Source organism: Phocoena sinus, chromosome 13, assembly GCF_008692025.1.
Source record: "Phocoena sinus isolate mPhoSin1 chromosome 13, mPhoSin1.pri, whole genome shotgun sequence".
Taxonomy (NCBI): Eukaryota; Metazoa; Chordata; class Mammalia; order Artiodactyla; family Phocoenidae; genus Phocoena; species Phocoena sinus.
In genome coordinates this window covers 35,508,503-35,531,306 of record NC_045775.1, presented here as the reverse complement: position 1 = coordinate 35,531,306, position 22,804 = coordinate 35,508,503, and the positions used below count along the sequence as shown (strand labels likewise).

General features: G+C 39.7%; 1 protein-coding gene across 5 annotated transcripts in view; it reads left to right on the top strand.

Moving 5' to 3' along the window:
• THADA (THADA armadillo repeat containing) overlaps window positions 1-22,804 on the top strand; it is a 314,598-nt gene that overhangs the window by 113,197 nt on the left and 178,597 nt on the right. For all 5 annotated transcript variants that reach the window (XM_032652726.1, XM_032652725.1, XM_032652728.1 and 2 more), the window contains one exon: window positions 22,151-22,240. In XM_032652726.1, the coding sequence (XP_032508617.1) occupies window positions 22,151-22,240 (90 nt within the window). The remainder of the gene's footprint in view (window positions 1-22,150; window positions 22,241-22,804) is intronic.

Sequence of the window (22,804 nt, the reverse complement as noted above, 5' to 3'; positions counted from 1 at the left end):
TCCTGACCATATATCTGCATATAACTGATGTTATTTTTTGAAAGAATTTTAAAAATAAAAGGTACTGCATTGTAATATTGAAGTAAATATCGAACAGAATGTATTCATAATAAAGAGAAGCCCTCAAAATATTATTAATGAAATACAGACCGGTTTATTCTTATCTCCTTTTGGCAAATTTTAGACGTGCTACCATAGGCAATTCAGGAAACACATACATGCCTTCTTCTAGAGCAGTGGGAGGAAACCCTGCTCTTTGATTCTGGGATTTGATATACTTCAGTTACTGGAAGAAACATTAATTAATGTACTTTAAAAAAAATTTTAGTAATTCAAAAGACTAAACTTTTTTCGAGGGGTTGAAAAGATCATGGTGCACCATTGGAATTTGCCTTCAGTAAATGTAACATTTGTTTTCTAAAGAATTATAACAACATACTTAAATTCCAGAACAGTAAGCAAAATAGCTTAAGTTCACTGACTTGAAAAAACATTCTTTTATACTGCACGGTTCTAAAATAAATACTTAAAAGAAACAGAGAGCAAGCCATTCTATCTTGGATTTCATTTTCCTTCAGATAGAACAGCTAGAACAAACATTCTTGCTAGTTAACATTGCCTGTGTTTTTATGAAGTTAATAACTGACCTGTCAATCACGTCCTATATAAATACGGTAGTTGAATGCTTTCTGCTTTAGAAGCACTTTTATTTACAAGAGCTGCCAGCCAAGATTTCCAAAGGACTCCACGGGCTGTTTGCTTTGATCTGTTTTGAGGGCTGGTCTCTTTATACCTGTTGGTTTGCTATTTATGATACCTTTGTGTAATCAGGTATGGGGAGAGCAGATGTGCAGAATAAACACGTCTTAAGGAAACCAAGGCTCAAGAGAAATCGTGTAATTATGCACCAACAGCTTTAAAGAGAGAGAGAGAATATTTTCTTAAATCAACTTAGCTGCTGTTATGAGGAGAGAGCAGATGTTGTGGTATTCACCCCAGAGAAGGAAAAGATTCTCTCTTAAATCTCAGTTTTTAATGAATGGAGGTGGTGTGTTTATCCCCACCCTTCAAACTGTTGCTCTCCTTTAAATTTGTAAATTGCTGAGTTGTTGCAGCTCTTCTCAGTTGACTTTGACCTTTGACCTTTTTTCATTGCTCCTTCCCTGGGAAATGTTTACCACATGTCTCTATCCAAATAATCAGCTCTCTGTGAGAAGAGTTACCTTAAAATTTTGAACTGAAAATGGCTTTTAACATTTAAGGCAGGTTTCAGAAAGGGATGGCTTTTTGTTGTGTGTTTTATGATTTTGATTTGGGGTCCCCCCCTCCCTGTACTGAGGGGACCTGAAAGCCAAAATCATCTTTGTATTCTCCCACAATGCCAAGCATAGTGCCTCTAATAGCGTAAGGGCTCAGTAATGAAAGAATGGCAGAAATTAAGAGAAACCCAAGTCCTTCAGTCTTGTTTCCAAAATGATCTGTTGATCATTTGGTTTCTTTCATCTTTCAATCAAATGTTGCCCTAATAATTCCTCTGCGTTATATTTACATATTGCTTTTCTCTAGGAATCTGAATGTTTTAATACATTGAAGAGATTAACTTCTATTTTACTTTTTTATTTAACTTTACTTTAAATTGGAAAGCTTCCCCTACCTTTTTAAACTAGAAAATTTCCCCTCACCCTACAGTGCTTTTGGAGGGACTGATTTAGAGATTTCCAGGCAGTTGTTGTTCCCCCCTACTACTTTGGGAAATTCTCTTTATACTTTTTCATTCATATTGACAGTTTTTGGTCGGCAGCTTTTCCTGTTGTGACACTGGCAGGAATCTTAGACTTTCTATGGAAGAGTGCCTGAACATGTCCTAAGATTTAGAAAGCAGGTCTTTTATTAACCAGGGTTTTCTCCTTGCTTTCATTGTTGCTCAGAAAACTTTCAAAATCCAGTGTCTTTAACTGATATGATTGCTATTTATTTGATTCCTTGTTTATAGTTTTTATTTTTTATCTTTTTATGTTTTGCTTTTTCTTCCAGTTTTATTGAGATATAACTGGCATATAGCACTGTATAAGTTTAAGGTGTACAGCACAGTGATTTGACTTACATACATCAGGAAATGCTTACCACGGTAAGTTCAGTAAATCCATCATCGCATATAGATACAAAATTAAAGAAATAGAAAAAAAATTTTTTCCATGTGTTGAGAACTCTTAGGATTTCCCCTCTTAACAACTTTCATGTTTAACATAGAGCAGTGTTCACTGTATTTCTCATGTTGTACATTACATCCCTAGTATTTATTTATCTTATAACTAGAAGTTTGTACCTTTGACCACCTTCCTCCAATTCTAATTACCCCCGCCTCTGGTAACCACAAATCTGATCTCTTTTTCTATGAGTTTTTCTGTTTGCTTGTCTTTGAAGTATAATTGACCTACAGCACTATGTTAGTTCCTGCTACACAGCATAGTGATTCAGTATTTCTAAACATTTCAAAGTGATCACCATAATAAGTCTAGTTGTGCTGTCACCATACAGGTTTTAAGTGCTTGCATCTATATGATAATCAAAGTATAAAATGCAGCCTGGAACACTGCATTTTCAGCCTATTCAGCAGCCTTCCCCAGATGATCACTTGTCAGAGTAAACATTTTGTAAACTTGAGGGTAGATTAAAGCTTGGCTTTAAACTCTGGGCTCCGTCTACACAGCTTATGCGGTCAAAGGTGGGAAAGTCCTGGGGTCGCCTGGAGCCAGTGAGAGTGAGCGAGTGCAGTCGTGTTGCCTTTGTTGAGGCACAAGCCTCTAAAAGGTATGAAACGGCCCAAATTACATTTGAGCATCCTCAGGCCTTTGATTGCAGAACCTCTGTTGGAAGTTGAGCGGCACAGGGCAGCCCAAGATCAGGCCAGGGAAGCAATCAGGAGTAAACTGGGGTCAGCCATGCCCCAGACACCAGGGAGGAGACTGCCTCTCCAAATGATGTGCACAGGGACAGTTTTGAAAGTCCATGGTACTGCTTAGTTGGCGGATTAGCAGAAGGAAAGTCCCCTCCAATATTTTCATTTTGCATTCGTCCAAGGCTCAAGCCTATAATTAAATTTTCTGAACAAAGACTTCGTTAATACACACCATCCAGATTGATGACTAACAGCTCTTCCTTCCAGGTCGATAAGAAAATCTGTAACGCTTAATGCAAAAATAAAGACCCTAGTCAGGTTTGGGGGGAGGGTGAAGTAAGGTGTAGTTAGGACTGGGTTTGTCTTTAAAAGGTCATTTTCAGTGCTGTTGAAAATGAACCTTTCAGTGGTTGCTGCATTTACTCAAGTATATGTGATTTACTGAGTGATCTAAAACTTAGTCACAGTGATATTTTATTTAAATATCTATGAAAATATGCTGGTCTTTAAACTTTTGGAACATTGTTGAGAAAAATTCTCTCTTTTAATTCTATTGTGTGGGCAGTGTAGACTTATGTAAAAATGTTTAGGACAGACTTAAACACAATTCATGTTACTCGTTGGCCAAAACTTAAAGTAGCTTTCCAGTAGTTGAGAAATCTGGTTGAAATTCATTAGCTTGGCATTCAGGGCCTTCCAACCTGCTCTCTACTGGAGGAGCTTTTTGCTGTAGCCTTTTCCTTTGTCCTCAGGCAGGCCTTACACATCTCTGCCTCCATGGTGTCCTCGTGCAGCCCCACCTCCTGCACATACTTGCTCCTCCTTCAAGCTCCCCACGCCCCTGGGAAAGGGGACTCCTAGCTGTCCTTCAAGGCCAGGAGTCACCTAGACTAGTTTAGGACCTCTCTTCCTCTGCATTTCCAAATCTGTCAGCCTCCTGGTTGCCTTCCCTCCTGTGAAACTAGCCTTCCCTGAGCATCCCTTTGGAGGCTCTCCCCTCTGCTTTGGTCTCCAGAGCCCGGTTATGCCACTCTGTTGGCTCTTACCACACCAGTCCTTCAATCATGCTTTGTTTTAATTTCTGTCTAATTTTTTAAACTTGATTTTAAGTCCTTGAGGCTTAAAATTGTATCTTCTATGTGCTAGTGTCCTCCAGAGCACTTAACTTACTTTTAAGCACGTGTTTGTCCCTTGGTTGATGGATTGGTGCATGTCTAGGCCCAGGGCTTGATCATTAGCAGTCAGTAAAGACAGCGAGCTATTTTCAAAACCACTGGGTACCTTTGTACCAGGTTTATTTTTTTGGCTTGTCAGCTTGGTAGTGGAGATGTCAGGCCCAGTTCTGTCCAGAAAATCTGTTTTCCAAATCTTTGCATGAACAGAATGGTGTTACAGTCACACCCTGGAGCAGTTTCACCTGGGTACTGCCAACTCTTTCTTATGCTGACTAGCTGACCCATGTGGAGTGTTCCTCAGATCTCATTTCAGCTTTCTGGGATACTTTTATTCTTAATTAAAGGAAAGCTTATTTCTAAGACCTTTCTTGAACCAAAGGCAACTGATTATTCATTAAATGTTTACTTTCTTGACTTGAATTCACTTCAGCGGGTTATAACTCAGGTGGGGATTATGCCTTGACAGTGATCTGACAAGGTCCTTGTTCATGGTAGTTATTGACTTTTCCAGTATGAACCATTTCAATGTAGCAGGAAGCCAGTATCCTGGTGTCTGAACCATATAAGGAACTGGCTTTTTAAAAATTTTGTGTTTTGAGTTTGAGGAAGAGGCAAGCTGTGCCAAGTTGGGACTTTCGAGACTTCAATGCTTAACTCATTTGATCTAAAAATTACTGGCAAAATTATTACTTTTGCGAAGTATAAAACCAACTCTCAGAATAGCGAATGCCCTGATGTGACTGACACAGCATGCTTTAAGGCTTCTGAAAGCTTGGGCCACACTCTAAGAGATTTTAATAGACCAGTCTGAACCCAGTGCACACAGTAGTCAATCCTTCACATTTGTATACTGCTTTTTGACACTCCTGTGTTTATTCATTCAACAAATAATTTTTGAGCACCAGCTAGGAGCCAGGCATTGTTCCAGGTTCATGGGATACAATTATGAGCAATCACCAAATATTTCACTTCCCTGTTATTTTGAATTTTGATTTCTAATCTGTTTCCTCTAACTAGAATGTTAGCTCCTTGGAGGTGGATCTTCGTCTCATTCACTGCTCTATCTCCAGCACCTAGAGCAGTGCCTGACACATAGCAGAAGCCCAGTACATATTTATCAGTTTACAAGTCAAGTTCTACAGTGAGGAAAGGAAGGGTTGCTGCTGTAATGGCACATGGGAGATACATGTCATCTGGGCTTGGAGGAATCCAGAAAGACACCCTAGAGCAAGAAAGATAATGGCTGAACAAAAGGATATGCAATATTTACTTGGGAAAGGGCAGGTGAGGTAGAGGGTGACCGCTCCTGTGCGGAAGTCTGGGGGTGACAGTGAGTCATCACAACACACAATTGCTGTGCTGTGTGCAAGGGAGGCGTGGCATGAGACGAGGTGATGACCTTGCCTGCCGACTTGAGGACACAGGAGCAAGGAGAGTATTTTAAGCACAGGTGTAATAGGATTAAATTTGTTTTAGTTTGATCATTTTGGCCACAGTGTAGAGAACACACTGAAGCTGGATTAGGAGTAAACGTTGAAGATTTGGAGATCAGTTTGTTTGAATATCTTTGTTTGTTAGGATAATATAGACTAATGGTACCCAGACATTTGGACTTCATGAACCAACCAAAAAAAAAGGACATTAAAAAACATCCCACTTGAATTAGGAGATTGGGATTGACATATATACACCAGTATGTATAAAATAAATAACTAATAAGAACCTGCTGTATTAAAAAAATAAATACAATAAAATTTAAAAACAAAACATCCCACTTCTCAGACTCATTTCATAAAATAAAGAACGTTTTGGGACTTCCCTGGTGGGGCAGTGGTTAAGAATCTGCCTGCCAATGCAGAGGACACGGGTTCAAGCCCTGGTCCGGGAAGATCCCACATGCCACGGAGCAACTAAGCCCGTGCACCACAACTACTGAGCCTGCGCTCTAGAGCCCGTGAGCCACAACTACTGAGCCTGCGTGCTGCAACTACTGAAGCCCGCGTACCTAGAGCCCATGCGCCACAACAAGAGAAGCCACCACAGTGAGAAGCCCACGCACTGCAACAAAGAGTAGCCCTGGCTCACCGCAACCAGAGAAAGCCTGTGTGCAGTAACGAAGACCCAACGCAGCCATAAATAAATAAATAAATTTATTTATTTATTTTAAAAAAATTATAAAGAAAGAACATTTTAACATACATGCCCACAAATACACATACACTACACTCACAGGAGAATCTCAAATAAATGTTAGATATTTAAATGTAATACGTTTAGCTCTATGTATATTGCCCTGGTTTTTCTCATTTTCCTCATGAATGGGCACCTATGTGGTCTGACATTTGTAAAGGTGATCCAGCCTAAGGAAGAAATATTGGTGATCTGAATTAGAATAGTGACAATGGAAGTTGAAAGAAGTGAACAGAATTAAGGAATAGGAGGCAGAATCAGCAGAAATTGATGATTTCAAAGTACTTTCAGATCTCTTACCTCATTTGATGCTAACCAGGTAACATAGGTACGTTAGGCATAATTATCCCCATTTAACAGGTGAGGAAACTGAGACTTGGAAGTTAAGTGACTTACCTGAGTCACATATCTGAGTAATAGCAGAATTGAATCACCATTAAAATGGTGCGGAACTCTGGATATGTGGCTCCCTCACCCCACCCCTTTTTGGTTTTTTTCAAATTTCAGGGAAGAAAGGAAAAGGAATTGTGGGCTCCCTGTGAGTCATGTCTTTTAGGGCGAAACATATGATATTGTCCAACCTTAGAATAAAACAATATTTTAGTGATGACTGATTCATCCTTATTTTGCAACATCATCCATTACCAATCCATGAACTTGAGTAACCCGATTTAAATTAGGCCAGAGGAGACTAAGAGGCTTCTTTGTCTATATTTTCATTTTTATCCTGTGTTACCCTTTGTCCTTTCTATAAATAAGCCTTGGCCACCCTATTTATGCGTTTCTGTTGGGGGAGTGAGGCTTTGTGTGTAAGAATATTTATTGCCTACCACCTGTTTTGTGTTTTTTTCCCTTTTCTTCCTTAGTGTGCTTGCAGATTAGAGTTATTTGGTGCTATATGAATTTTTAAAAGAATGGTGTAGACTTTATAATGGACTACCCCTTGTTGAAGGGCAAAGAAAGGAAGTGGAAGTAAATACAAAGAACAAAATTGGACTTAAAGGAGGAAAAAATGAAGCAATAACAATTTGAATCGGACAAAAGTAAAAAATGTATTAGAAAATATTTGTGGGCAGTTCCCTGTAAATGGCCTTATAAACAACATTTTTGGTCTGTAGTCATAAAATCCTCTGACCTACGAAACACCAATTTAATGGAGTTAATTAAAAATAAGGTGGAATGCCAAAATTTACATATGAAAACAATTAGTGACTGTTCCTTCAATTAGTTATTTTTATTCAGTCTTCATATCAACCATTTTTGTAAGCTCCTTGTTTTCTGGCAGATTTGGAGACTTTTTGGAAAACTATTGGCGTGACTTTAAATTATTTCTGTACAGACTCAGTGGCTAGCTAGCTGGTCTATTGTAATCACAAATAATTATGAGAAATATGGTTTTCCTTTTCCAAGGATGAAATATACTTTTTTTTTTTTTTTTTTTTGCGGTACAGCGGGCCTCTCCCGTTGCGGAGCACAGGCTCCGGACGCGCAGGCTCAGCGGCCATGGCTCACGGGCCCAGCCGCTCCGCGGCACGTGGGATCTTCCAGGACCTGGGCACGAACCCGTGTCCCCTGCATCGGCAGGCGGACTCTCAACCACTGCGCCACCAGGGAAGCCCTGAAATATACTTTTATTGAAGCATCTGCACCTATTTGTGTGTATATTCAGTTATGGAAGTGTCTGTTTTTACTAGTAAAATGAGCACATCAAAAGCAAATACTGGGGGCTTCCCTGGTGGCGCAGTGGTTGAGAGTCCGCCTGCCAATGCAGGGGACACGGGTTCGTGCCCCGGTGCGGGAAGATCCCACATGCCGCGGAGCGGCTGGGCCCGTGAGCCATGGCCGCTGAGCCTGCGCGTCCGGAGCCTGTGCTCCGCAACGGGAGAGGCCACAACAGTGAGAGGCTCGCATACGGCAAAAAAAAAAAAAAAAGCAAATACTGGGACTTCCCTCGTGGTGCTGTGGTTAAGAATCCGCCTGCCAATGCAGGGGACATGGGTTTGAACCCTGGTCCAGGAAGATCCCACGTGCCACAGAGCAACTAAGCCCGTGTACCACAACTATCACCCTAGAGCCTGTGCTCTAGAGCCTGCGAGCCACAACTACTGAGCCCGTGTGCCACAGCTACTGAAGCCCATGTGCCTAGAGCCTGTGCTCTGCTACAAGGGAAGCCACCGCAATGAGAAGCCCGCACACCACAACAGAGTAGTCCCCGCTTGCCGCAACTAGAGAAAGCCCACGCACAGCAACGAAGACCCAACGCAGCCAAAAATAAATAAATAAATTTATTTTTAAAAAACAAAAAGAAAGCTCTATGAAAGCCTTAAAACACAACAACAAATACTGTTTTTTTAGAATATGTGACTGGAAGAATGTGAGAGAAGCATTGTATACCATCATTTTTATTGTCTCATATCCATCGTGTGTGTGTGTGTGTGTGTGTGTGTGTGTGTGTGTGTGTTGTTTGTGTTGTTTGTGTTTAGATGCCCTAACCATGTTTTTTTCTACCAATATGGATCCATCCATCCCATTTTATAGCTGTCTTCCTGGCCTTTGACTCTTACATATATAGTTTGGTGTATGATTACTGCAAAGTATAGGTGTTAATATATTCAGAATACTAAGTAAAATTTTTTGTGCCAAACCCACATTTTACTCATGTTTTCAATGCGGCACTTCATGTATTTTTAAAAGCTATTTGTGTGGCAAGAGTGAAAGTGACTTGTGTTCTCTGGTACTCTTAGTTAGATCTTAGAATCTCAGAGTGTGTTGACCTTAATGGTAATTTGTACCAATCTCCTCTCTATTCCTTTCATCTCATCTTTTATTAAAGTGGGGAGGGGAACAAAGAGGGGTGGGTAGCAGGAGCCAAGGCCAAAGAACAATGCATGTGTAATTGGATGAAAAGGTACAGTGTTAGATTTGTCCATGTATTATCTCATTTCTCACAGTAAATCCACAGAGTAGGCACTATTATTCCCATTTCATAGAAAACAAAGTGGAAAGGTACTCAGCAAGGTTGGATAAATCACCCAAGGTTAGTTACACTACCAATAAGTAATCCTCCTCTGGTCTGGCTGATTCCAAACCTTTGCTCTTTCTTTACATTGTGATTCCTCATTTCCACTCCACCACAGAATAAATAATCTATGGAACACAGTTTCAAATTTTAATCCATGATGTAGTAGAAGTCTTTTCTAAAATAAAATGTTGTGCATATTATGTAAAAATATTTTGCCTTTGAAAATAGGCTTAATATAGGCAGATAAGTAATATTTCAACTGCCTTAGTTTATGTGTCATATTTTTACCTTTGTCTGAACTCATGGCATTATTTTACTTTCAATGTGATTATATAATTAAGATGGATATTTGGCTTAACATTTGTGAGTTTTACGCATTTTTAAGACTTGACTTGGAGGTATTTATATACTTCAAATATTTACTGGGAAGTATCTTTGCAAGGTTAGGTGAAACATTTTACCAAGCTCCCATTTTCAATAAGTCTCTGTTGGGAAAGGTTAAATAGTACTGTAGAGTAGTCTTTTGGCATTCAAGCAGTTCCTCTGCTCAAATAACGATGACTGTAATTGGCGGTCTTAGTAATAAGGTCATAAAGTCAAAAAGAGTTACCACAGTGTGGTCACCATTTTGACCATAAGGAACAGTATGTAAAAGTTGGTTAACTGGAAGGATTTCCTGCCTCCTTAGTAACTATTGTGTCTCTGTTTCTTTAGAGTCATAGCCAAATTGGAAAGAAGGGGAAAATGTTTTATGTAGAACATTTTGCATTTAGAATGGTGCTCTTTAGATTCACATGATGAAAAGCTTCTACAGAGAGAAGAAAACCAGAAACCATCCTTTGAATAAAATGCCTTTCTGCTGTATTGCTTGTTCAGGGTGGTCTTCATTGTGCCGCCTTCTTGTTGGCCTGTTTTCTAAACCCTGTTTGACACATTATGGAACTTCGTGTTTTTAACAGATAGAATTATTCTTTGCATTGGAATGTGTGTGTTTGTGCAACAGGGAGGCAAGTACCACAGTCATTCCAAGAAACAGCCGCCACCTAAAATTTATAATCAATATTAGAAGAAGAATAGAGATTAAAAAACAAACAAAAAAGGAATTGAATAGAAGCAGATATAGGGACCAGAAGAAAGCTTAAAATGAAAAAAAGGTAAATTAACACTCTCAGGGAAATGGGATAAAATTGATTACATGAAATAAGAACAGGATGGTATTTTTAAAAGAGCCATCTGAATAAGAAAGCACTTGTAAGGGGCCTTCCCCGGCAGTCCAGTGGTTAGGACTCCTCGCTTCCACCGCAGGGGGCATGAGTTCGATCTCTTGTCGGGGAAGTTCCCTAAGATCCAGCATGCTGTGTGGTGCAGCCAAAAAAAAGGAAGGAAGGAAGAAGAGAAGAAAGAAAAGGGAAGGAAAGAAGGGAGAGAGGGAGGGAGCTGTAGGAAATTAAGAAAATATGATAGCCCAAATAAAAATTTCAAAACATAGGATGGAAGACGGAGTAAAAGAACCCTTTCAGGGGCAAAAACTAAAGAGATCAAGAGAGATGGAATGTGGGAAAAAAAAATGTGAAAATTAGAAGTTTATTTCAGGCGGTTCAATATCCAACTTAAATTTGAGTTCAAAAGGGAGAGCAGAGCAAAGTGAGGGCAGGAAATTGTCAAAGAAATAGCACAGGAAAATTTCCTAGAACTAAAGGGTACAAATTCTAGTACAGTGAATGAAAAATGATCCACACCAAGACACATCATCATGGAATTTCTAAAATTTTGTAGAGTTTAAAAAAAAAAAAAACAGTTCACATGTGGAGAATTAAGGATCAAAATGGCAAAAGGCTTAGAAGATATGAGAGATACCCTCAACATTCTGATGGAGTATGATTTCCTTTTATTTTGTAGTCAGCTAGATTATCGATCAAATACAGAGATAAAATAATAAGAATATACTTTTATTCAAAACATTTTTTAAAATTAAGGACAAGGAAAACTTGATTTTTCTCTACTTACCGAACATAAATGAGTAAAGCACCTAAATACTTTTTAAAAAGCGAGTTGCTGAACAGTATTTAACACACACACCTATGTTTGCCAATCCTCCAAAACAACTGTGTGTATCATATGTTTAATTTCAATGTTTTTATACATGTATAGAAAAGGTCTAGAATGGGCCACTGTGAAATTTCTTTTACTACTTACTCATCTGTATATTGTCTAGGGTTTTTTAAATGAGTGTATATTAATTATATTGATAATTAATAGAATATAACTAAAAAGAGGGGAAGAAAAGAGACATGATTTATTCCTTAATTTATTTTTGAAAATGTAAGCAGTGCATGCTATGTCTGTCTCTTCTCCTAGGTGCTGTAGGAGATACAGTTGAAGTAGCAAACACAGCCTCAGCCTTTGAAGGATTTGGGGTCTGGCTGTTAAGGGGAAACACGCATGGAAGGGAATGGCTCCCAGCCGTGTTGAAAGTCTGCCTCTGTGTGATCTCAATGTACAGGCTGCTCTCAGGGCCAAGCAGATGGCTTTCCAGGGTCTGTGAAGAGATGGCAGCCTACTTACTTGAGAGTACTTTAAAAAAACAGCATTCGTGAGAATACCAAACAAGAACCCTGATCCTGGAATGTCTAATTTAATAAATTTCATTTGCATTTCTACAGAAACCAACATGCTTCCAGCTGCCAAACCCAGAAGCCAGAGGTTAGGGTTTTAAATAATAATAACAATAATGAGTTATACTTATTCCAGATTAGTTTTCTGGCTCTCCAAAAAATAAATGGCGAAGATGTCCAAAATGTTCTTTTTCACAACTCTGCCAAACGCTGGCTTTTCCTCTTCGTCTGGAGATCCAGCCAATCTGTTGAAAATTATCCCATTTTTTTGATTACTTCCAGGCAGTTGTTCAGAGAGAAGACTAAATCCTGCAGTCTAAGATGGACATCCACTAAGTGGAGACTCTTTTCCATACAGCAGAAGAAATCACACTTTGATTTCTGAGTCTTATTTCTTCTAGCTGTGAATTTGGGGAAATGTACATCAGACATCACATCATACCTCATTACGGACAGTGTTGTGTATTTATTGGGAATGTAACATTTGCCTGGTGACTCCTTGGTTTTTCTGTTTTTGTTTTTTTCCTTGTAAATAAGCCTTGGCCTGAGTATAAACTTACAAAAAAACATGGACTCACTAGGGAGAAGGAAGCCTTGAGCCTGAATAAGAACAAGCATATACACTCTCTTTTCTGGTTTGATTTGCATGAGATTTAGAGGGTTTTTTTCCTTTGTATTTTTGTTTTTAGTTTTTTTTGGGGGGGGGGGGCGGCTGTGGTGGCGAGAGTGGTTAAGTGTTGTAGTGTATTAGTAAGATTTTCTTAATTTGAATATAGAAGAGACTTGAGACTATTAGATCAAATGGAATGTCTGTGGTCCATTGATCTCTGAAAATGCTTTGTAAGAGCAGATGGATAGATTTTTGAAGTTTAGTTGAGCTGGCGGGTTGCCTGCTCATCTATTCCCTTTAAAGTCAGTGGGTGGGCCAGGCTCAGTGTATGGAAGTGGAAGCTCAGGTAGGGAATCTTAATCTAAGTTGACCAGGGCTGATTGACAGCAGTGGAGAGATCGCTATCTGATCCAATAATGAGGACATGAACTCCTTTGAAAACTGGCCTATCTGGGCCATAGTGTCCTCTGCTCGTTAAGCAGATGCCTGGCACAGGATGGTTGGATTACCTGTGTAATAGAAACCCTGAAAAGTCTAGTGGCTAGATTGGGAAACAAGGCAATTGGGTTCTAGTTGTGCACTTTCCCCCCAGCTTGTATTTTGATCTTGGGAGACTCACGTAATTCTTCTGGGCACTGGTTTCCTCATCTGGAAGATTAAGCGATTAGAGTACTAGACCTCTCTGAGGGTCCTTCTCATTCTAATATTTTCCTTGAAGTCTGGAACTCTTGTTGGCACCTTCCCCTCGCTTTCATAATAAGAATTGGCAAATTGATATTAGCCTTAATGAAAATGTCTATAAGGTTTAGAGTAGGAGCTTGAAAAAATTAATTGAATGAAAGCATTACAGGGATAGAAACCAAAAAGCTTTTATTCTGAAATATTGGACCTTTTGCTAAATTAGTCTATTAACTGTTAATGAGTAAAAAAGAAATTTCTAGGTGATTTCTTGCTGGAATTTTGGATGAGAATGAGGCCAGTTCAGCACTGTTTGAACTGTTTGCATGTTTAGTGCATTTGCTTGACTAGGGTTTTAATACCTGTATGATACTCTTTAGAATTACCAAATAAGAGTTTTTTAATCCTGTATATATTTTTAGAGTCAGACTGTTGGGGAATGGACCCCTATGGTTGAAAAGAAGACAGCCCATCCTTTTCTGGGGCAAGATTTGTGGAGGGAGTTCTAAGAAAACAGTAAGAAGCCAGCAGATATTTACTGAGTGTTCCATGTACTAGCACCATTCTAGGTGTTGAGGTTAGAGATGAAATAACAATTTTTAGTCTCAAGGATCTAACCTCCTAGTAAGAGGAGACAGACTTGGAACATGTTTTAATGAACAGCAGTAACTATTAATGTTATGAAAAAGATGAAATCATTATTGTAGGGACAGATGGAGTATGCTTTTTGAACTAGAGAGGTTTGAAAAGATGGGAATAAGGAAGTAAAGAGGTAGGGTGTGTGGACAGCTGTCTGAGTTTCACTTTGTCTTCCGAAGCCTTCACTCTCTAAACTGTGACTCTTGAGCTCACATAGGTGTATCAGAGCCTGTGGTTGCAAAGGATAAGATGGAGGCCAAACTGATGATCCCTCACCTCAGCCCTGCTTCAACCAGAACAGTTCTAGTTTGTTGTTGGTTTTTTGTTTTTTTTTTTTAAGTTTTAAATATTGAGATTATAGTTGAAAAAAGTGGTCCATAGCTTTAAAGATTTGGAAAACAGCTGGCTTGGAATAAACCAGTTATGTTCATTCTTGCCCTTAGTGACTTAACCTTTATGTTTCCACAGTTGTGCTAGGCAGATAATGGCCCCCCCCCAGAACCTGTAAATGTTACCTTGTAAGCAAAGGGGGTCTTTGGAGATGTGATTAAATTAAGGATCTTTTGATGGGGAGATTATCTTGGATTATTTGGTTGGGATAATGTAATCACTGATAAGAGGGAGGCAGGGGAGATTTGAGAGACAGAAGAGAAAGCAGTGTGACCACAGAGGCAGCGATTGGAGTAATGGAGCTACAGGCAAAGAATGCCAGCAGCCACCCAAAACTAGAAGAGGTTAAGGATTGTATTCTCCCCTAGAGTCTCTGGAGGTGCCCCACTGACTCTTTGATTTTGGACTGTTGATACTGATTTCAGATTTCTGGCCTCCAGAGCTGTGAGAGTTAAATTATGGGTTCCTTGTTATCAGGGTCCCTTTTATTTAGCATATTACCTTTTCCACAGAGTATAACTCAGTGCCTTGAATGTTATAACTGTGCTTCAGTTACCTATTGCTGCATAACAAACATCCCCAAATTTAGTGGCTTAAAATAACAACAGGTTTTTTTTTGTTTTTTTGTGTGGTACACAGGCCTCTCACTGTTGTGACCTCTCCCGTTGCGGAGCACAGGCTCTGGACGCGCAGGCTCAGTGGCCATGGCTCATGGGCCCAGCCACTCCGCGGCATGTGGGATCTTCCCAGACCGGGACACAAACCCATGTCCCCTGCAGGCAGACTCTCAATCTCAACCACTGCGCCACCAGGGAAGCCCAACAACAGTTTTTTATTTCTCACAATTCTGTGGGTTGGCTGGGTTCAGCTGGGTGGTTCTTTACTGTGTGGTGTCATCTGGGATCACTCAAGTGGAAGCATTCATCTGAGATGTCACCTGGGGGCGGGGGGCTAGAGGGGCCTCTCTAGCAGAGTAGTCACATCCTCAAGACAGTGAATACAGAAGCTGCCTTGCTTCGTGGAGCCTAAGGCACTTCCACTACCTCCTTTTGATCAGAGAAGGCACAGGGCTAGACTAGAGTCCAGGGGAAAGGAGATAGACCCTACCTCCTGAAGGGATGGAGGCCTGCACATATAGGGCAGTAGGAACTGTTGTCGGCCATCTTTGGAAACAGTCTACCACAAACTGTTTCGAAAATGATTATTGAATTAACCCAGATAGACTGATTCTGAGATTTTATATGTAAGGAGATTCAGTTAGAAACATTTTCTAAGAAAAAAATTTCTGTTATAAAAAAAATCCAATATAAGCTGCTAGGATGGGACCTTGCCCACATGAAGAATTCAAGAGATGCACGCTTACTGACCAGCTGGCTGGGTAAGGAGTGGAACTGTTATTTCCCAGCTCACTCCTGGCTAGTGATTTCACATGGGGAAGGGCAGGGCACTTCCAGAACCAAGACCTTTAACTTCCCTCCCTGGGTAGAGTATAGTGATGGCTGGTTTTGTGATTTGGAAGATTCTCCACCCGAAAAGCAGTTCCTGAAGGGAAGGATTAGAAAAACGTGCGATGTGGCCAAGAATTTCATGGCTATCTACAGAGGTTAAGAAGGGAGATGAGACTGGCAGGAGACATGGTCAGAGTCAGTACCCTTAGAACGGAGGCCCTGAAAAAGATGCCTTTCCTTTAACTTCCTATACCATTTGCCTGAAATTTAGTAACAGGACTTCCTGGTGGACCCATCACAGTGATTACAAGTGCTTCTTGGGTATAAGATTCTGACCCTGGGACCCCTGACATCCCTTTTATCCCGTCACTTATTCTTGCTTAATTATTAGTACTCTAGGGAGAAATTCTGGTGTCAGCCCCAGTCAGAGGTAGAGAGACGATTCTAGAAATGGAGTCAGACATGGTTCTCCTGGTGGGAGTCCAAATCCAGATTTCTTTTTTATTAGTTGTTTCTATTTTATGAGTTTGCATTTGATCATCCTTTGAAATGTGTTTGTGTGTGCTTTGTCTTCTTTGTAGGTTTGTTTGCATTTGGGAGCACTGTTTTTCTTAAGATGAGCTTGCTGTTTTTATCAGCAATCACCATGGCAAGGGGACATAGGCCCTTAGGTGATTTCTCTCCTCTGGGGTGGATTTATAGGCCAGAATCTGGGGAGTAGCTAGGTTTTAATAGTTTATTGGGTTCCCATTTCAAATACAGACTGAAAACCTCCAGGCTTGTGCCTTCATCATTTGTTTCCATCTAATGACCAGTTTTATGGTGTTTTCTCCATGGCCTGTGAATTAAGTCCCGTTTTTTTTAAAACCAGGCACAAACTCTGCCTTTGCTGCTACTTACTATGTACTTCCTTACTCCTGCATGTTTTTGCTTGCCCTTGCTAGCTTTCTCTTTTTATACCTTTGTACATTATTACTCTGTTGATCCCTGTTCCTGAGATGATTGAGAATGATAGGGGGTATGTATGTAGGAATTGGGGGTGGATATGCCTTATTTTTACTTTTAACACGTTTCCCCAAGTGCTTCATTTCTTTGCTTGATAGTTTTCATCCTGATACTTTTGTGAAACTCAGAAGCACGTGCTTCCGGCATTTCAACTTTTCATATATATGGCCGATCTTAGGATACAGCTCTCTAAGAGAAATAGAAGCTTGATTCAATTGAAGGTTCCTCTAGGCTGTTAGATGGCAGGGTGGATTCACAGACTACCAAAATGACCAAAGCTCAGATGCTCTCAAAAGCTAGACTCTCTTGGCATTACCAAGATTAGATGTGGAATGTGCAGACAAAAGGGCAGCACTGAATGTGGCTGGATTAGGACTGCTCTCCCCACACAGCTTAGCCAAGACGGGATGAGTTGTTCTGGATGGTGTCTGGATTAGTGCCCCAAACCTATGTTCAAGCATAGGAGAGGCACAGAGAGCATACCACACAGAGGCTACTACCTTAAAATGGGTTCAGATTGATAATGGAACAGTGTCCTTGATATATTGTGAAGTGTAAGAAACAGATTATTGAGCAGTATGTAAGGAGGAGAAAGGTATAGACAGACCTCAAAACAGACTGGTAGCTATCTTTGGGTAGTGTGTTTGTGGTGAATTTTAGGTTTTTCTTTGCAGTGTTCTTTATTATCTAATTTTTTCTTGATAAATAAGAAGTGCTGGAATGTGTTTAAAATCGCTTTTTGAAATAAAACAAAATGGTGCCGGGCAAGCATTTTCTTTCATTCAGTAAACCTCTCTTGCTAGCCTACTCTGTTCTCGGCCCCAGCTGGGCTCTGGGGGAGTCCAGCACTGAACATGGCAGACCAAGGAGCGCCTTGGTGGAGATCACAGCCACTCTGTGCTCCTGACACCTTATTCTTGGTGCAAGGCAAGTGGATTTCTTCAAGCAGCTTCTGTGTTTCCCCCAAGAGCCTCTCATCGGTTGTGTCTGCATAATTCTTACCTGGTGGGATAGGGAATAACTCACCTTTTGTGTAGTCTGACAGTTCCAAGGTTGAAGCTGCTTATTCTCACTCTCTATCCTGGCTTGTTTGTTTTCTCCTGTGTCTGTCTGTTTTATCCCATTCAGAGTTTTTGCTGGTCTCCTTTGTCTTCCTAGGAGCTTGAACTTACAGAGGTTCAGTTTTTCCTTCTTATCATTTCTCTTGTTTCCTGTAAGGTTGCTGGGCTAGTTTTTGGCCACGTAGATAAACAGGTTTGAAATGCCTGTCACTGGTGAATTTACCCCCAGGGCTTGCTATATCGGGGAGGTAACATATCAGCCTGTTGGCTTATTTGGGGGAGCTAGAATCAAACAGTTTGCAAACCAGGGAGATGAGCTTTGTATATTTGTGTTTAAGAACATTTCGAGCCCTGGCAAGGTACTCAGTTTATTAATTCAGATGATGATTCTGAATGTCCTTAGATATAGCTAAGGATGCACTTTAAGAAATTATTAATTTGTTACCATCTTAGTCATAATTCCTTTTCTCCTTGACTTTGTCAAGGACTCTTTCGTCTAGCTTCATTCACTCAGCAACTGTTTATTAAGCACCAGCTGTGAACTGAGCGTCATACTTAGTACCTGAGATAATATGGAGAAATAAGATAGATATAGTTAGTCTCTGCCTGTGCAGAACGTGTAATCAGTGGGAGAAATAAGTAAATTGGAAGTTCTATGTATGAACTGCTATATATGGGGAGGTTGTAGATTATAGTGTAAGACCAGTGTTAGGCACCTAACCCACATTTGCGCCATCAGGGAAGGTGTCCTGGAAGAAGCTGGCCTAAGCCTCAAATTGAAGGATTATTTGGAGTTAGTCTGGGGTGGGGGAGGGCAGACGTATTCCTCGCAGAAAGTATATTTGCCTACATCTGGAGACTAGAAAGAGCATGTAATGTTGATAGAACCAAAAGAAACTCTGCATGGCTGGGTTTGAAGGTGGAGAGGCAAGAGATAGCTGGACAAGTGAGTCAGATTAAGCAGAACTTTGAAAATCAGGCTAAAGAGTTTAGACTGTCCAAAAAGCAGTAGGGAGCCATTAATCTCCTAATGTGGCATGATTAGCTTTGTATTTTAAAGAGAGAATTCTTATCACAACAGAGAGTTACAGAGGGGGAAGATGTGAGGCAAAGAGATCAAGTGAGAGGCTGACATAGCATCTAGGCAAGAAATAATGGTGGTCAGACTTGTAAGTAGTGGGGATGGTGGGAAATAGACTCAACAGATACCCTGGAGGTAGAAGTAGCAAGATTTGCCTGTTGACTGGGTGTACTGGGAGTTTCAGGCTTGGCAGGTTGGGTGAGTAGTTAAGTGTCAGTTGGGTGGGTACCAGTCACTGAGAGAAGAAAAAAGGCATAAGGCATAGGTTTGAGGTCAACTATATTAGAATTTTTTTTTTCCTCTCTGGCTAATATTACTTATTCATTCATTGCCAAAATATTTACCAGTCAACCAGCATGTACATAGTATTGTGCTGTGTATCAAGAGAGATGCAGGGAGGTATAGATGCCTATAGATATTAATGCTGTAGTTGAGGTGAAAAGGTACACATTTAGTGAATGTCCATGGGGTCACCACATTTCTACTCTCTCTAGTCTGTCTGCTCTTGTCACCTCTCTCTCCTATTCAGATACTTTCAGTGCCTGTAAGACAGGTGAATCTATCTAGTCTGGCATTCAGATTTCTAAAAAATCGTATGTCATCCTATGTTTTCTACTTTCTTGTCATGAAGTCCTGGGTTCAATCCCTGGTTGGGGAGCTAAGATCCTGCAAGCTGCACGGTGCAGCCAAAAAAAAAAAAAAAGCTTTAATTTTAGAATAGTAGCTCCTCAGCCCTTTTCTCTGGCATTATCATGGTCAGCAGAGCCAGTTATTTATCGAGGCAATTAATAGATGATGGTGATAACAACCATATGGTCTACTTAAGTGAGAATGCTTGTCTTTCTTATTCCCCCAAGAGATAATCAGGCCATTAAGGAATGACTTACTCCCCTGGAAATTAGTGACTGATTCCTTGAGAAGAGGTATCCACCAGGCTTTGTTGTGTAGATGGAGATGTTCTGTATGAGCAAATGTACTCAGGGATCCCAGTACTGAACTCTTAAGTTTTATTTTTAAGTGACTACTAAAAATGGAAGCTGATATTCTTGACCAGTTTTGCTTGGAGGTGGTAAGGAATGTAACATAGCCTGTAGTGGAATTGTTTTGTCTTCCCCCTCAATAAAACATTGACCTTGCAAAGCCCAGGTTTGCGATTTATTAACGATGAAATTTATACATGTTATCCTTTGTAACAGCAAGAGACTGGTAACAACCCAAAGCCCTAACCATTAGGGATTAAATCAGTTACACTCAACCATAATGTGGTTTACTCTGCAGCCATTAAATGGAAAGAAATAGTTCAGGGTGCCTGATATTGAATGACTTGGTAGATATAGTTTAGATGAAGAAAAATCAAGGTGCACAGCAGTATATGTAATATGCATATTTGTTGGGGGAAAAAATCAAATGAAAGGTAAGTACTTAATGCACTGAATTTTTTATAAGAGAAAGCTAAGATACTTTTGCATAGTTTTCTATGAGGAGAGGCACTGGGCAGTCTAGTGTGTTTCTTATAATATTTATTAATTTTTTCCATAAAAATATCTAATAAGTACCAAAAGGATATGAGCTTATTTAACATAAAATGTCCAGTAAATGTTCAATAAATCTGTAACTTATTTATTGAGGATAAAGTAAGGATAGAATAAGGGATAAAGTAAGGGATAGAGTAAGGACTTTTTAAAAAATTTGATCTTACTGAATATGAAATAGGTATAAAAGAAAATTTATAACGTGGTAAGGTTTTAAAAGTATGCAACAAACAAAAGTAATCACTTCTCTCCAAAATAATGGGGAAATACCACTACATACCCACAAGGATGGCTAAAATGAAAAAAAAGACAACAGCAAATGTTGGAAGGGATATAGAGCCACTAGAATGCTTATTTGTTGTTGGGAGTGTAAAATGCTATAACTATTTTGGAAAACAGTCAGTTTTCTAAGAAGAATTAAAACATATGTCCACAAAAAACCTTGTGTAAGAATGTTCATAGCAGCTTTATTCATGAAAGCCAACAAACGGAAACAGTCCCTGTCTGTCAAGAGAAGAATGGATAAACAACCTTGTATATTCAAAAAGAATCAAACTATTGATATGTTGAATAACATGAATGAATCTCATAAGCTTTATGCTGAGTGAAAAAAGCCAGACACAAAAAGTTATGTAATGCATTATTACATTTATATGAAATTCTGGATTAGACAAAACCAAATTGTGGTGATAGAAATCAAATCATGGTTGCTTTGGGGATTCAGAATTGACTGGGAAAGGGGCACAAGGGAACTTTCTGGGATGATGGAAAATTACTGAGGCTTCATAGGGTTGGATTACATGAGTGTATGCATTTGTGAAAATTGATCGAATGGTACACTTAAGGTTTGAGCATTCCACTGTGTGTGAAATACACCCCAATTTTTAAACAATGATATTTGGGGTCTTCATTAATAGGAGCATGCATCTAGAGTTGCTAAGAAGGGCAAGTTGGGGAATATTTATGTTACCCCTTCAGAGTAATTCTTTAATAGTTTTGGAGACAGTACTTAACACCAAACGCTATGTTTAGCTTGAGCTTTTTTGTCGGTTGTACAGTTGGAGGACCTATTTTCAGAATCTTGTCAGAGTTCAGGGGGCAGTATTTATAAAGAGGGAAAAAGTAGCCCTCTCAGATTGGCGCCCCAGAGCTTCACATGCCATGTCTTCTGATAACCATGCTCCAGACCAGTGGGTCTCAGCTAGGAACCTTTTTTTCCCTCTCAGGGTACATTTGGCAATGTCCAGAGATATTTTTGGTTGTCAGCTGGTGGGAGGAGGAGGTGTTGAGCTACTGGCATCTAGTGGGTAGAAGCTATGGAGGCTGCTAAACCCTCTACAATGCACAGGACCGCCTCCACAACAAAGAGGAGCTCATCCAAGCTGCCATTGGTGCCGACTTCGAGAAACCTCGTTTTACATTTGCCCTTACTACTGAAGCTGAGTCAGTCTCAGTCCACCAGGTGCTGACTATACTCAGAGTCCAAATCAATTGTGGAAACTTGGCATTTTTACAAATTGCATACTTCTTCCCTGTCAGAAGTTAATATTAAATACTTGTAAGTGTATGTAATCTTAAATTTTGAGATAAAATTCCATGCGTTAAGAGCATTTCCAAAATCCAAATTAAATCTCTTGTTTCTGTTGATTGTTAAATTCTTCAGATGTGAGTTTTGTTCTTAACTTTATTTCATTAAATCTTCAAATGATCTTTGTTGTCATTCTTTAAAAAATAAATTAAAAGGCTTTATTATCAAATCAGAAGGAATAAATGATAGTAATTTATCTATTTTTCTCTCTCCACAGGATGACAGGGAGTGAATTTTTCTCTCGTTTCCCCGAACTCTATCCCTTTCTTCTCAAACAGTTGGAAACTGTAGCCAATACCGTGGACAGGTAAGGAGAGAATAGGGTGGGGCAAAGTGAAATCAAGGATGTGAATTACTTCAAGATTTTTCCCTCCAGGCAGCAATTTTTAATCAGCTCCTTCCTTGTAAACATAGATGGATTTTTTTAAAGTCCTTCTTTATTAAATACATCATGTTGCCTGACACTCTGTAGTAGATATGTACCTGAAAGGTTGTATAAAATCGGGGTTTTATATTATATTTTACATTTTAAAAATCCTATTTTTAAAGTTTTTAGTGTTTTATAGGAGTTAGCTTTTTAGAAGCACATGGTGATTTCTTCTAAGAATCATTTTCTTCCTCTTATATTCAAAATCTGTGTGTTTACATATTGAGTTTGCTTTAACACACACCTGTCATTTTTTTTATCACTGGCCTGTTGCAGCTGACTAATCTGGTCACTTGTGATCAGAAATGGTACTATTCTACTTGAGTGAAGATGGCCAGTGACCCTGGAAACACAAAATAATGCTATTAAGAGGGCTTCCAGTCTGATCAGAGCAGATAAAAAAGTTCACCATTGTCTTTTCAATCACATTCTGTGGCTGGTAGT